We start from the raw sequence: 14,710 nt of genomic DNA, 5'->3' as shown, positions 1-14,710 counted from the left end.
ATTATAAGACAACAGGAATTCTTCAGATATGACTAACATCCCCAATCAGTTGATTATGAATTGACTAAGAGATTTTGCTGAGTGGACTTGACCTAATCAAGTAGCCCTTAAGAGAGAAAAGATACAGCTCTTATCTGCAAGTATCTCTCCTGGTGGCTTGGAAGAAAGCAAACAGCCATGCTGTGAACTGCCTATGGTTGGGAGCTGGGGCTGGGGATATGTGGCTAGGACCTGAGAGTGTTCCCTAGGAGCTGTGAGTGAACCCTGTCTAACAGCCAGTAAGAAAAAGGGGACTTCAGTCCTACAGCCCAAAGGACCTGAATTTGTCAACAACCCTAATAAACATAGAAAAAACCCTCTGAGCTCTAGATGAGAATATGTTCCCACCACCACCTTGACCTCAGCCTTGTGAGATCCTGATCAGAGAAACCAGTTAGGCCATGCCTAGACTTCTGCCCTACAAAAAATCTGGGGCAATAAATGGGTGTTTTTTTCTGATAAATGTGTGGTAATTTGTTATGCAACAAAAGAAAACCAATACAAAGGGAAATTAAAACACAAATCTGAGGTTGGGCTAAGGGACTAGTTCATGTCAGTCGCTCAGTCGTGTCCGACCCTCTGCGACCCCGTGAACCGCAGCACGCCAGGCCTCCCTGTCCATCACCAACCCCCGGAGTTCACTCAGACTCACGTCCATCGAGTCCGTGATGCCATCCAGCCATCTCATCCTCGGTCGTCCCCTTCTCCTCCCAGCCCCAATCCCTCCCAGCATCAGAGTCTTTTCCAATCAGTCAACTCTTGGCATGAGGTGGCCAAAGTACTGGAGTTTGTTTTAGCATCATTCCTTCCAAAGAAATCCCAGGGCTGCTCTACTTCAGAATGGACTGGTTGGATCTCCTTGCAGTCCAAGGGACTCTCAAGAGTCTTCTCCAACATCATAGTTCAAAAGCATCAATTCTTCGGCGCTCAGCCTTCTTCACAGTCCAACTCTCACATCCATACATGACCACAGGAAAAACCACAGCCTTGACTAGACGGACCTTAGTCGGCAAAGTAATGTCTCTGCTTTTGAACATACTATCTAGGTTGGTCATAACTTTTCTTCCAAGGAGTAAGCATCTTTTAATTTCTGTTTAAACCCCAAGAAACTCTCCTTTGCATTAGGAACTTGTCAACTTGTGCTGACCTTTCATGCCCTTCCTGAACTGCCCCATGACCTTCCCCTGATGCTTTTTCTGAAACTTACACATCTTCCTACTGTGGACATCACAGCCACAGTAGCACTTCTCTGCTAGTGTCCAGGCTCACACAGCTATATGACTTCAGGCTTGGTGAGTTTTATATCTTCAAAAATCTGTTAACTGAGGAAACTTGTTCATGCAAAGGTCTTATTAAAGAATTTTATATATATATATATATATATATATATGGTTTTTCTGTAAACATTTAGGACAGTGACCTTTGGGGGGCTGTGTTTTGGAATCCAGTGCCTTAATCCAGCATTCCCACAGAGCATCTCAGAAGATGTTCCAAGAAAAAGCAGTCCCATGGTCAACTACACCTGAGAAATGCGACATACTATATCTTGTTCTTGGAAATTAAAAATACATGTTACCAGATTCAACAAATTCTACTTGTTTTAGTTTTAATCCCTGGACCATTATAGAACAATGCTCATCCAAATTCTTCCAGTTTTTGAGTTAGCATAAACAGAAAAAGTGTGGTTTTCAGAGTCAAAAAGGTCTTGCTTTGGAGTACAAGTTTCCATTTTCTAGCTCAGTGACCTTGGGTACTACTGGACTTCCCCCAGGCTCCTAAACAGTCTCTAGCATTTTTAAAATAGACTCCACGGAGGTTATAAACTTTGGTAGAAGTCACCCAGATAGATGTTACTAGAGCTGAAACTAGAATTCTGATACCCTAACACCTTTACTAGGACTTACTTCACTACACTACCCTGCATCATAATAGCTACCAAGAACCCACAGGGCAGAGTGGTTTGGAAAAATGCTGAGTGATATTAGCATTTACTTCAAGAATTAAAAGTAGGACTTCAGGAACTTATTTACAGAAAAGAAAAGAGACTCAGAGAACGAATTTATGGTTGCTAGGGGGAAGAATCGGAGAAGGCAATGGCGACCCACTCCAGTACTCTTGTGTGGAAAATCCCATGGACAGAGGATCCTGGTAGGCTGCAGTCCATGGGGTCGCTAAGAGTCAGACACGACTGAGCGACTTCACTTCCACTTTTCACTTTCATGCATTGGAGAAGGAAATGGCAACCCACTCCAGTGTTCTTGCCTGGAGAATCTCAGGGATGGGGGAGCCTGGTGGGCTGCTGTCTATGGGGTCGCACAGAGTCGGACACGACTGAAGCAACTTAGCAGCAGCAGGGGGAAGAATGGGGGGACGAGATAGTTAGGGAGTTTGGGATGGACATGTACACACTGCTATATTTAAAATGGATAACCAACAAGGACCTCCTGTAGAGCACAGGGAACTCTGCTCAATGTGATGTGGCAGCCTGGATGGGAGGGGAGTTTAGGGGAGAATGGGTACATGGCTATGTATGGCTGAGTCCCTTTGCTGTTCATCTGAAATTATCACAACATTGTTACTTGGCTATACTCCAATATAAAATAGGATGTTTAAGTTTAAAAAAAAAAAGGATTTAAAAAATAAAGATTAAAAAACAAAGAGTAAGAGGACTTCATTTGAGTTGACCTTGAAGGATGGGTAGATGTTGAATGAACGGAAATTGACTGGATAAGTGCTTATTTCTGGCAGAGTAGACAGTTCCTTTCTGATATTTAAGATGTTTATAAAATAAACTACCTCAGACTTCTTACTGCATAAAATAGGTTGCAAGATATACCATTTTTTATCATGGTATGTAAAATTTCTTTTAGCTTTTAATAATGCAAATCAAGTGGGAATAGTTTCTTTAAATATTTCCTGACTTAAGGCAGGAAAATGTCCTTAAGATGAATAGTAAAAACCACAGGGAGAATGAAAATATGGAGAAAGAATTCTATATGAGATAATATGGTAGTTGTCGTTGTAAAAATGGCACTGAAGAGTGATAACATGTGGAAAGGTGGCTTGCCAATGGAATGGGGTATCCATGCCAAAACATGACAAGAGACAGATGCCCTCATGGCATCTATGATTGGACCAATTCAACCAAGCTCTGTCTTTCCTGTTGGCAGAAGAAAGACCACCTCAATACATAAAGTCTTCAGGAAAAAATGGACAGAGTGGTATGATTTGAGAGTGAATAAAATATTACATGAGACTTCTAAAAATAAGTATTTTTTTCTGCTTAGTACACTTTAATAAACGGGCCCCCCGTCCCTCAAAGTTTTGAAATGTAAATATTTCCCAAGTGTACAGATGACAATTTACATAACATTTATGATGCATTCTAAAAGACATCTGGGCCAACTAAGAAGAATCCAGTGGCTGCATCTTCTGATGGTTTAAATTAAATATGCAGAGGAACAGTAGATTTTCATGCTCTGCACATAAGAGATAAGCTGCTGCTACCTGGTTAATGCAGGAGCTGTAAATCAGGGAGGAATTCCAAATATTCTGTCGACTTTGTAACAGACAAATCATCCCCCACCACTTTTGGAAGAAAGATAAGAGCATTGCTTGAAGGGAAAATTTTAACATGCAAGATTCCCATTTTAAGTTGTTCCTACCAAAAGATAGATTCTTTAATATTGTTATATTAATAAGGAATGAGGAAATAAATGACTTGGGGATTCTTCCCTTCTCTTCAATATTAGCAAAATTATTTCGCTTCAGTCCACGGGGCTTCCCTGGTGGCTCAGACGGTAAAGAATCCACCTGCAATGTGGGAAACCTGGGTTTGATCCCTTGGTCAAGAAGATCCCCTGGAGGAGGGCATGGAGACCCACTCCAGTATTCTTGCCTGGAGAATCCCCATGGACAGAGGAGCCTGGTGGGCTACAGTCCATGGGGTTGCAAACAGTCAGACACAACTGATTGACTAAGCACACACAACACACACCAGTTTTAAGACTGGCAATACTGTTGCTTTATAGAGTATCAATTAGTGATCATCATTAGGTGATTTAGTTGGGTTAATTTAAGGAGAACCAACCTGCTTCTAAAGACTGACATAATAATGGCCACTCTAAAGAACAGAAAAGATATATTACCTTAATCACTGAAATACTTTTTAAATTTGAGTGATATGAATGATTATGTTTGGAAAGCCATTTAGATAAGAGGCATGAAGGGACATGATGGATGTGGGGCCGAGCAGAAAGAACCAAATGTCTTCAAATGAAGATGCTCACTGCATTAATTTAAAATCAATGTTTATACACACACACACACACACATGTATCTTTTATCTCTCATGGTTCTATTGTAAATTAGGGTAGGAAGGAGGAGCTCTGAGCCTAGATATGTGGGAGTTTTTTTTTGGGGGGGTGGATATTTAAGTACATATTTCAAACACATCTGTTGGAAGCTTCAAAGTTTTACTTCTATTAATATATTAATCAATGATGGCCTATTACTAACTTATCAAAGCCACCTAACAGAATCTTTCTGCATTAGTGTAGTGACCATGAAATATGATGCATTTTAACAATTTATCTATTATTGTTGCCTCACTGATTGATATAGACCCATGTCTTGAATATATCCTGCCTCACTCCAAGTATTCCCAACTTTCTCAGAACTTTATCTTCATTTACTTTGAACCGTCTACCATAAAAACCAAATCATTTTTAGGGAGAAGATTTTTTTAATCCCAGATATACCACCAGATGTGTGTTTTCCCAGCGATGAGACAGTCCCAGGGTTGGAAGGACCTTGAGTGATCATTCAGTCAAGACATCCTTTGCAAACAGACCTCTATGTAGGGAATCAATTCTGTTCCTGAAGATCAGCAGAATGAATACTTAATTCCAGCCCAACAAACAAACAGGTGCATCTCATTCTTCTTCAGTCTTGAGGAAAGAACCTTCTAATTTTCATCTACTTAGACTTAGGGAAAAATGCTGATGTTGCAATATTTGTCACTACTGCCTAAGCCCTTAAAAGAGGGGGCTTGTATTATGGACAAGGCCTACGGTTAGGACTAAGAAATTAAACCCCCTTGATTGGGATCCGGATGTAGTACTGAATAGAAAGCCAGACTTTGATCTTAAAGTCAAGTGTCTCAGCTGGGAAGTCTGGCTACTCATCTGGTTCACTCTATGATCTTGGATAAGAAGGCTGACTTCCTTGAGATTGTTTAAAATTATGACGATATAACACTAACCTACAGAATTCTGACCATTATACATGAAAGCATATGAAATAGGACCTGAGATATAGTGGCTTTTAAAAATTAATTTTCTTCTGACATTGAAAATGATGGTCAGTGAGATCTGCCTAAGAAATAGTTTGGTAGAAAGAAATGCGGATGAACTGGGCCAAAATTCAGCAGGGACACTTAAAATTATTAATGAAATGATTCTCATAGGATCAAACAAGTTAATAAAGCTTCTAAAGTGCAGCAGCCTACAAATCAGATAGCTGTAGTCCAACACTGAATATCTAAATATTATTCTTATACTTTTGCCTCCTTTTATCAAGAAAGATGGTGATGTCATGTTCTTTAAGGCTTTCCAAAGTGCCTGTAAACTTTGCGAAGCATCAGAATGAGAGTCAAGAAGATTAACTTTATTAGCTCATTTTCTCTCCATGAACTTTTAGAGTTTATTTAGGCAAGATGCAAAGGTACCAGGATGTAGTATCAACCTTATTACATTTCTTTTACACAAACATCTTGTAATAGCTGAAACTGATTTTCAGTATCTGGATGCCTTAGAAAGTAAAAAAACCTTTTAAACCTGGAATTCTTTTGTTGACCTGTTAACAGATATTTATGGAAATTTTCATCAGTGGCACCTTTATGTCCTGCCTTTCACTCTTCATTCTGAAATGCAGCTCTTCTCAGAGTTGCTTTTTATTTTAGAACTAACTCCCATACGATTTGTGCTTTAGTTTGAAATGTATTGTGTTAAAAATGCCATGACCGTTCAAAAAAGAGACTCTAAATATATCTCGCCTGAGGTTTCTGCATCTACCTTCCCCACGAGGACTACCTTAGCGCATAGTGCTAATTGGAAATAACGAATGCAAATATGGTAGAAACGTGTCAGTTAAAACAGCCATCAGTTTTGAGGCACACTCCTTTGGAAAGCCATCGCACTTCAGAGGAAACTATTTGGGGGAATTAGCAACGCTCATTTTGCATAAATAATGAAATGCAGTGAGAATGGAGAGAAGTGGTGATGCTATGCAGACTACATGTTTTGAGAAAAATCAAAACCTGAGATTGGTACAGATACAAAAGGTGTTAAACCTTCTGCTAAGCGTGAACGGATGAATATGTCTTATTTACATATGGAGACACAAAAGTTATGTGTATGTATGTATATATGTTGATGTTTAGTCACTAAGTCCTGTCTGACTCTGCAACCCCCTGGACTGTAGCCCACCAGGCTCCTCTGTCCATGGGGTTTCCCAGGCAAGAATCCTGGAGCGGGTTGCCATTTCCTTTCTCCAGGGGCTCTTTCTGGCCCAGGAATCAAGTCTGCATTTCCTGCATTGGCAGGTGGACTCTAACACAGCCACCAGGCAAGGCCATATGTGTATATACATGTACATGTTCTAAGATGAACAAAACAGTGTGTGTGTTTTTCTAAACTAGCCAGGGATTACCTTGAAATTGCCAAATAAGGTGTCATCAGCTCCCGATTCCGCTCGTCAACTACTCTCCCCTGCTGAAATACCCATTCAGGAGGAAAGGCCATAGTCTACTCAATCAGCTGAAGCTCACAGCCGTGGAGTCATTCAGTGGCTTAGGGCCAATCAAAGCCATGGCAGCGCACAAGTTCCCGAGTGACTTCTTCTCTGATTCCCATTCTAACTCTGCCCTTGAGTAGTCATGTGACCCTGAACAAGGTCTTATCCCTTTTTGCACTATGCCCTTACTTTGGAGAGTGAGATTATTATCCATCCTGTCTCTTATTGTACTGATGAAATCTGGGCTTCATGGAAATGGAGATGTGTAGAACCCTGATCCTGGAGGGTATCAAAAAATTATAAGACAGTAAGGAAACAAAGCCTTGAAAATGTAATAACAGACCGGGAAACTGACTTCCAGAAACTCATCAGAACTGGCAGAAAAGCAGCCCAATGGTGACCTTGTGTCTTCTTATGGTATGTGTCTCAATTCAATAATGAATCTCAGCTGATTCCAGGTCTACCATGAACTGTTCGATTGGTTGTGGTTTTGTGTATAAAAAGCCCTGGACCAGTTCCTTCCCCAAAGGCCCCTTCGCAGAGCCTATGCTCTAATGGGTTATGTTTCCAGGTCCAGTTCAATTCTTCAGCCTGCGAGAAAGTTGATTTTCCCTTATCAGTAATGAGGATTAAAAGAGTGAGTGCATTTTGAATCTCTTTCATGGTATACATATAGCACAACTAAGATAGTTATATAATGGGCTTTAGAAACAGGTCAAGTGACCTGGAGACCAAGGACTCACCTCGAGGATTGACGTCTGCACTTGGAGGATCTGTTCATGGCCTTTGAGCTGCCGGATGCAGATTTTGCAGGACAGCTGGGTGGTGGTGGGCGTGTAGCGCTCCAGGGAGAAGGCACAGTGCAGGGGCTGCCGGTTACTGCACCACACGCGGGAGAATGGGACTTCCTGTGGGGGACAGAGGGGAGAGGAGAGGGCTGGGGTGTGCACAGCCCGGCTGAGAGGAGCGGGGTGCAGGACAGACCTAATCACAATAATTAGGATGATCATGATGATGGGGATGGCAGCAGAGATAATTGCCTGAGCGACTCTGGTGGAACTGTTGTAGAAATAATGTCCTAGCATATGCCAGGCAGCACAAAAGTAATTAATGTCAATTCCAATTGATAACATTCGAATTCCAAAACCACGCTGCAAGAGCTCAGATTTCACTTGGTGACACACACAATGAGAAAGAAGACCATCAAAAGTTAATCACGATGTTTTTCCACGACAAAAGATTCTTTACACGGCTCCTATGGGAGGATTCCTAGTAGAAGCCTACTCTTTGCTACCTAAGCCCAGGGTAGGATGTTATCATCTCATGTACATGAAAATTACGAAGAAGTGACTGGCCAGAACTTAGGCCCATACCATAGCCTCATGCTGAACTGTATAAGCATAATATTGCTATATATCCAGCATAAAAATTATGCCTACTGCAGGATCACACACACACACACACTCACATTCACTCACATACCAGAAAGAGACACCTACTGTAGGATCACAAACACACACACACACACAGACACACACACACACCAGAGATACAAACACAACAGGTTAGCCCAGAACAATCTATTTTGTCAATTCCTCATTCATTCAATTCATCCACTCTACAGTTATATGTACAATGCCTTCTAATAACCAGACACTGTACTAGATAAATAAAGGAATAGTAAGAATTTAGGTCTGGTCTCCACTTCACAGGGACTTACAATCGAGTGGCAAAAGCCATTTCACTAAATGAGGGTGGGGGGAAGTTATAAGACCTATATTCCTCCTTTCCCCATGACCAGCCAGTGCTGGCCACCAACTCTCTCAGGCATGTGGGTTTATATTAATGTGAAGTGAAGGTCAGTCAGTCACTGATATCCTTCCATCTACCAGAAAGTCTTTCCCTCCTGCTGGAATCAGGCTGTGGTCCTTGGCAATGACCTCGTATTCCCAGCCTATAGTAAACTGCATCTCACTTCTTTCTCTTTCCCTTGACTCATTAATTTGCTCTTTTACCTGTCACTACAAACACAATTTTCTCCAATATTGCTGCTGAAAGGTGGAAAAAGATGGATCAAGTCTGGAGCTTTGATTCTCTGAAATGTGACTGGTGATGGTGTCAGCAGGAGTTACGAGACTACAAGCCATGTTTAGAATTCAATTTACCCACTTTAAGGAACCAAGAGTTCCCTGGTTATCCCTGAGCTTCAAGCTATACACTTTCAAGTTTCTTCTTTTTTCTCTGTAGGAAGTCTCAAAGATCCTGATTTCTGGGTACTTGCTAGGGGGGATCAGCAGGGAGAGATGGAGTTTAGATTGTTGAAGACTTGAGTATAGGAGAGCCAGTTTTGGGAAATATGAAAGAAATCAGGCATTAAACCCTACCACACATCCCAGCAAGGGATGCAGGGGTGTTGCTTCAATTGTTTGTTCTTAAACTTGAAGCAAGGGAAAGGCAATGGACTAAGGACTCAAAGAAGGTCTATATGTTGACGCTGCAGCTGACTTTATCCCTGTGCAGAATGTGGGCCATTAGGAAGAAAGCAACTCTCTCCCATCCTCAGTTCTCCCTGCACAGAGAGAACTAGAAGTTTGAAAACTACATTTCACGGCTCTCGCCAGCAAGGAGTTCACATTTTCATTCTGCCAATGAGAGGTACCTTGTTTTAAATCTGGAAGGAAGGGAAGGAGCAGACATGGTTTCTGTTCCTCTGGTACTAGCAAGCAAACCTCAAGGGTTCTGCAGGTTTGCAGGGGCTTCTGAGAACTGTCTGCTTCAGGGTTGTGGTGGTTTCCCAAAATCATGGAACTTGCTGATTTCCTCGTATCTCTGGGGGCTTTCTCTGACTTTGGCTCTCCCAGGTTTTCCAAGGGTTTTATAAGCACATCAATCCCTTGATTAAAGTATTTTTTTCTTGACCCAAACCATTCTCCAGTGAAACACCAGTGGGTTGGAAGTAGTCTTTTGAGAAATTGAGATGAGCTGGGTATGCCGGAAGGTTCACTAGTGTTTTCCCACAGAGAGGCTGTTGTAGGGCAAATGCTGGGAGAAGCATGAAGCTAACGGTCACCAAGGAAACCCATGGCTGGGGCACAGCTTGCTCATATACCAGCAAGACAGCAGCACAGAACCAGTGAATGGTACCTCTTTCCCACTTTCTTCCTAAACAGAGACCTAATTATGAGCTCTTCTCTTTCCCTCCTAGCAACAGAGAGCACTGCTGATTGGTGGTGAAAGTGAAGTCGCTCAGTGTGTGTTCAAATCTTTGCGACCCCATGGACTGTAGCCTACCAGGCTTTCTCTGTCCATGGGATTTTCCAGGCAAGAGTACTGGAGTGGGTTGCCATTTGCTTCTCTGGGGATCTTCCCGACACAGGGATTGAACCCAGGTCTCCTGCATTGCAGGCAGACCCTTTACCCTCTGAGCCACCAGGGAAGCCTGATTGGTGGGCCTCCCAGCAAACTTGAGAGGAAGTCATTCCCTAAAACACTCAAAAATGATTGTCCAGCTGGACCAAATTCTATACCAGATACTTCTATACTATACACGGTCCGCCATTTCTCCTTGCTGTCTAATCTGACTCCTGCTGCGTCCTGGTTCAGAAAACCAGGGTAACTCTTACTTCTTATCTCAGCCTTCAGCTCGTCTCTCTCCATTGATTGAGTTCTTGAAATCCTCATCTGCTCATATACGCCCAGTTGCCATTTCTCTGGAGGACTCTAGCAGCTACATCTCTGGTTTTTATTTTATTAACAGCCATCACTGACATTATACCCCAATCAGCACAAATAATTTCAGTTGGCCTTTCCTTTCTCAAACAAGTCTACCATTTTGGGGGGGTGGGGGGAGACACCATACAGCATGTGGAATATTCCCTGACCAGGAATCGAACCCAGGTCCCCTGCCTTGGGAGTGTGGAGTCTTGACCACTGGACCACCTGGGCAGTCCCAAGTCTACCTCTTATGAACGGATTATCACCATCTCTCTCACTGTCCTTCTATAATCTTTCTGTTTCCATGTGTGAGCCCCTTCTCTGGTCTCATCATAGCTAACTGGAGTAGCCCGCTCACCAAGCCTCCCATCTCCGTCTCTACTACACAGAATTAATGAGCGGGCTGGGGCTTGACTGGGATGGAAGCAGAAAGCAGTTGACTGGTATTTTTTAGGGAAGAGCCTGTAATCACGAGTGGAATCACTGATGTCACCACATCACCTGGAAACTCTGCTTTCATCACACGATCCCTTTGCCTGGGGGACAAGAATGGCCCCAGGATGCCTGCCGTCGTCAACACAGCCCCCTGCCAGGCCTTCAAGGGCTTCTGTCCAGCCTCAATCTTCTAGCCCTGAAATGCTCTCTTCTCCAGATCAGTGCATTTTAAAAATTCATTGGAGTTCAGTTGCAGCTTCCCACTGGCTATCTATTTAATGCATGGTGGTGAATATATGTTACATTTTTATACTCAGTATCATTCCCTTCAGTGAAAATAAGCATAACAGAGGGCTCCATGGTTCACTGACGCTTTCGCCTAAATAAGGTGCTTTTGCCTAACTATGCTAACTAAAGAGGTCTCTGTTTTCTAAAACTGAAATTGAACCATTACAGTGTAATATAAATGTTCGGACTTCAGAACGAGATAGAGCTGAATTCAAGGTCCAGCTCTTCAACAAACCTACATTTCCTGCGGTGGCTTTGAATCTTTGGTAACACTATCTTTGTTAAAAAAAAGAAAAAATGGATGGCACTGATGATGTGTTGAAAAACATCTTCTGTTGTGTCGCTTGCTAAATTTTGTGTATCTTCTCCTGAGAACGCTGGAAGGACCCAGTGCAGACATAATCTTTTCTTGTAGAAAGACATGAGAATTGGCAAACAAACAAAACAAAAATGCCTCTTGCTTTTCTTTCCATTCTACTGCACACCATCAAAACATTTAAAAAATCTGATTTTAAGACTGTGTCAAAAGAATATTTTTGTTGTTGACTTGAGTAGCAGCTGCCAACGGTGCTCAACAAAACATTTAAAAATAATAAAAGCACTGTGGTTAGTGTGTTTCCAGGGCAATCATCTTTGCTTTCATTTATTCTCCCCCCTCCAAAAAAAAAAAAACAACACAAAACAAAACACCAAGATGCTCACTGAGCTGAGAGGAATTCTGGGGAAAGTAATACTAGAGGACAAAGTGTAGCAAAGTTATGTGTGTTTAAAGAATTCCGGAAATGTTTTCTTTTTGAGTCCCATTATAATTAGTTTCCTAGCAGATGGAGAGAATGTAAATCGTATCCTAGCAGGAGACAGACACTGGGTTCTCCAAGACACACAGCATGCTGTAAGACAGCTGCTTTCATCCTGCGGAGGTGACAGCCTGGCTTGGTGTTCTGTAGGATTTAAAAAATAAATGAATATTTTATTAGATTCAGCTTTATAATATTTTACAGCTTCTCTACCCCCACAGTCTGCAAGGAAGAGAGGATACGATGATTCAGGAGCTCTCAGGTCCCAGGAGCCTGCTGGGAGCAGAGTTATTTCCATGCCGAGGAAGGTGGTTGAGTCTTCTAAGGGGACAACAGCGTATCACTTGTTGTGGTAGAGTCTTAGGCATAACTGTTTATTTTGGAAGGACCAGCATTGTGGGTCACTTTCTTTCTTTGAATCAGGGTTAGTGGGTGCTATGGTAACCAGGTCTCCTAAGAACTCCTGTAACCTCACGTGCCCCTCCCTTTCATCCATCCCACCTTGTTTCATAAGCAATAAGCTTTCTACCCTAGCATTTCATAAACTGTCATCCTCCAGAATTGAAACCAGCAAGATTTAAAATCTAGTTGGCCCTCCTATACGTAGGCTCTCATCATGTAGCTCTAAACCTAATCCGAACCTCACATCATTCTGAGAATTTTTCTCGGTTGGTGTCTCATAGGGCAGTTATTAACATTTTATGCACTGGATGCCACCCTGCCTGGGAAATTCCACCTTGCCCAGATGGGAAAAAAAAAAAAAAAGGTTTCTTAGAGAGTCAGCTTTGGGTACCAATTGGAAAATGTCGATTCCTAGATTGCTGTTTTGAAGTTAAAGAAAGGGAGACAGGAATAAGAAGACAGGGATACCAGGCATACCAATAACTCTAACCCTCCTATCCACTGACTTGGAAGATGATGGGGACATTTACCAGGTGAAGGAGAGACCTATAAGTGATGTCAGCAGTAGTGGGGTTTTCTTTCTCTGCAGTAGAGCTCTGTGAGCTCCTGTCCACTAAGCCAAATCAAAAGCCATTCTCTATTGTCCTCGCCGTTTGTCAGCACACATGATGCTCTCCATGAGGTTCAAGCAGGCTGAACGCAAAGCCTCCCCAAAGTGTATGCATCTGATTCCTGGAGCAGACACAACCCGGCCATTATGCCAAGCACAATATGTAGTCACAAATACTGGGGGAGTTCAGTGATCACAGGAGTAAAGAAACTGGTGATAGGGTGGCGAGAAGAAAGCAAGAATAGAGCAGAAAGCCATTTGTGGGAAAGAAAAATGAAGTGGAAATGAAACCTCGGTGGCAAGCTGCCTGATGCAGAGAAAATTAAATTGTTTTTCAGCTTTCCACGACTCTTTCAAATTAAGCTCAATTACAGAAGTCAAATATTTATACATGTTCACAACCTCTATGCAATCCAACCCATCCTGACAGAGTGAAGCTGGTTGTGTTTCCTTGCCAGCCAGCGCCCTTTGGCTTTGGCTGGCCCTGTTGCATCCTCCAGGGTGAGCAGGCATTGCCCTCCTCCAAGTCTTTTCTACCTGAGGCTTTCACTGAATCCCTGGTGTTGGAAGTGTTGTTTAAGTGCTCCTGAGAGGTTATAATTATTTATCTGATTTCTTTTTTTATCTGCAAGCATTAAACTTCATAGTTACTTTGGGCTGAGTCACTTGCATTAGATCCAGGGAAGCAATGCCCGTAAATAAAGATTAAAACAGAGGAATTGCATGACTATCAGGAGTTGTTTTAACAATGCCCTGAAGTTCAATTTGGACTGCAAACTTTGAATACTGCTTTCTGGGAAACAGAGACATCTAGGTCTAGAACATCATAAATAATACATTTATTCATAGAAAACCTCTCTCCATAAGAAAATATGTTAAATATCCAAAAAAATTGGTCAGGGCCCTGAGAGAGATACTTGTTTTGAATGCACTAAAACTATACATAGAGGGGCAGCTCCTGAGGTAATAACAGGTCTGAAAAGTAAACAGAAAAATATGGCCTTATTTGATTAGAAAATTCTGAACATTAGAAGTAGAAAGCAGAGATGGTGCAACTTTCATCTAACTCTCATGGAATGGCCAAGGTTTTTCTCTTTGAGATTTGACTGATTTCCATTCTGACAAGCTGGTATATCTTGTGCATGTTTTCTTTTTTTTTTTTAATGAATGCTGTAAAGATAGGTTAAAAAACCCACAGGGCTCTGCAAGTTATGCTGATGGGCAGAACAGAGAAGCGTGAAAGCCTCCTGTGAGTCCAGATCAGTATCAGTCTCTCAGAAGCTCCAGAGTTAAGGAAATGTCCTGTCTCTTGAAGCCCAGATGACTCTGGCTTAAGAAACAATGGTAGACCAGTTGGCTGCTTCTGATAACAATGCTTATCACTGAAAATTTTCATTGAATTCAGTGACAAGGTCACAAGTTGATATCTTTTCATGCTAAGCAACTATTCAAAAATTCCTTAACACGATCCAAAGAGACTCTTAAGTCATCCTGAAATTTTTTTAAGTCTCTAATAATGAGGTATATGAGTGATGACACATAAATATTTTTACATAAAAATATTCTAAGAGGCATTAATATTTCTTTGTTTCTCAATTTGTGATTTCTTCTTCCCATCTTGCTCAATTCA

General features: G+C 41.9%; 1 protein-coding gene across 1 annotated transcript in view; it reads right to left on the bottom strand.

Annotated features, from left to right (window-relative positions):
• The window catches only part of UNC5D (unc-5 netrin receptor D), a 622,629-nt gene that overhangs the window by 15,320 nt on the left and 592,599 nt on the right, over nt 1-14,710 (bottom strand). Inside the window, exon 15 of the mRNA XM_052661338.1 lies at nt 7,578-7,742. Coding sequence (XP_052517298.1) covers nt 7,578-7,742 — 165 coding nt within the window. The remainder of the gene's footprint in view (nt 1-7,577; nt 7,743-14,710) is intronic.

The sequence above is a fragment of the Budorcas taxicolor genome, chromosome 24, assembly GCF_023091745.1.
Source record: "Budorcas taxicolor isolate Tak-1 chromosome 24, Takin1.1, whole genome shotgun sequence".
NCBI lineage: Eukaryota > Metazoa > Chordata > Mammalia > Artiodactyla > Bovidae > Budorcas > Budorcas taxicolor.
The sequence above is the reverse complement of the archived record's forward strand: the minus strand, read 5'-3'. Positions and strand labels throughout refer to the sequence as shown.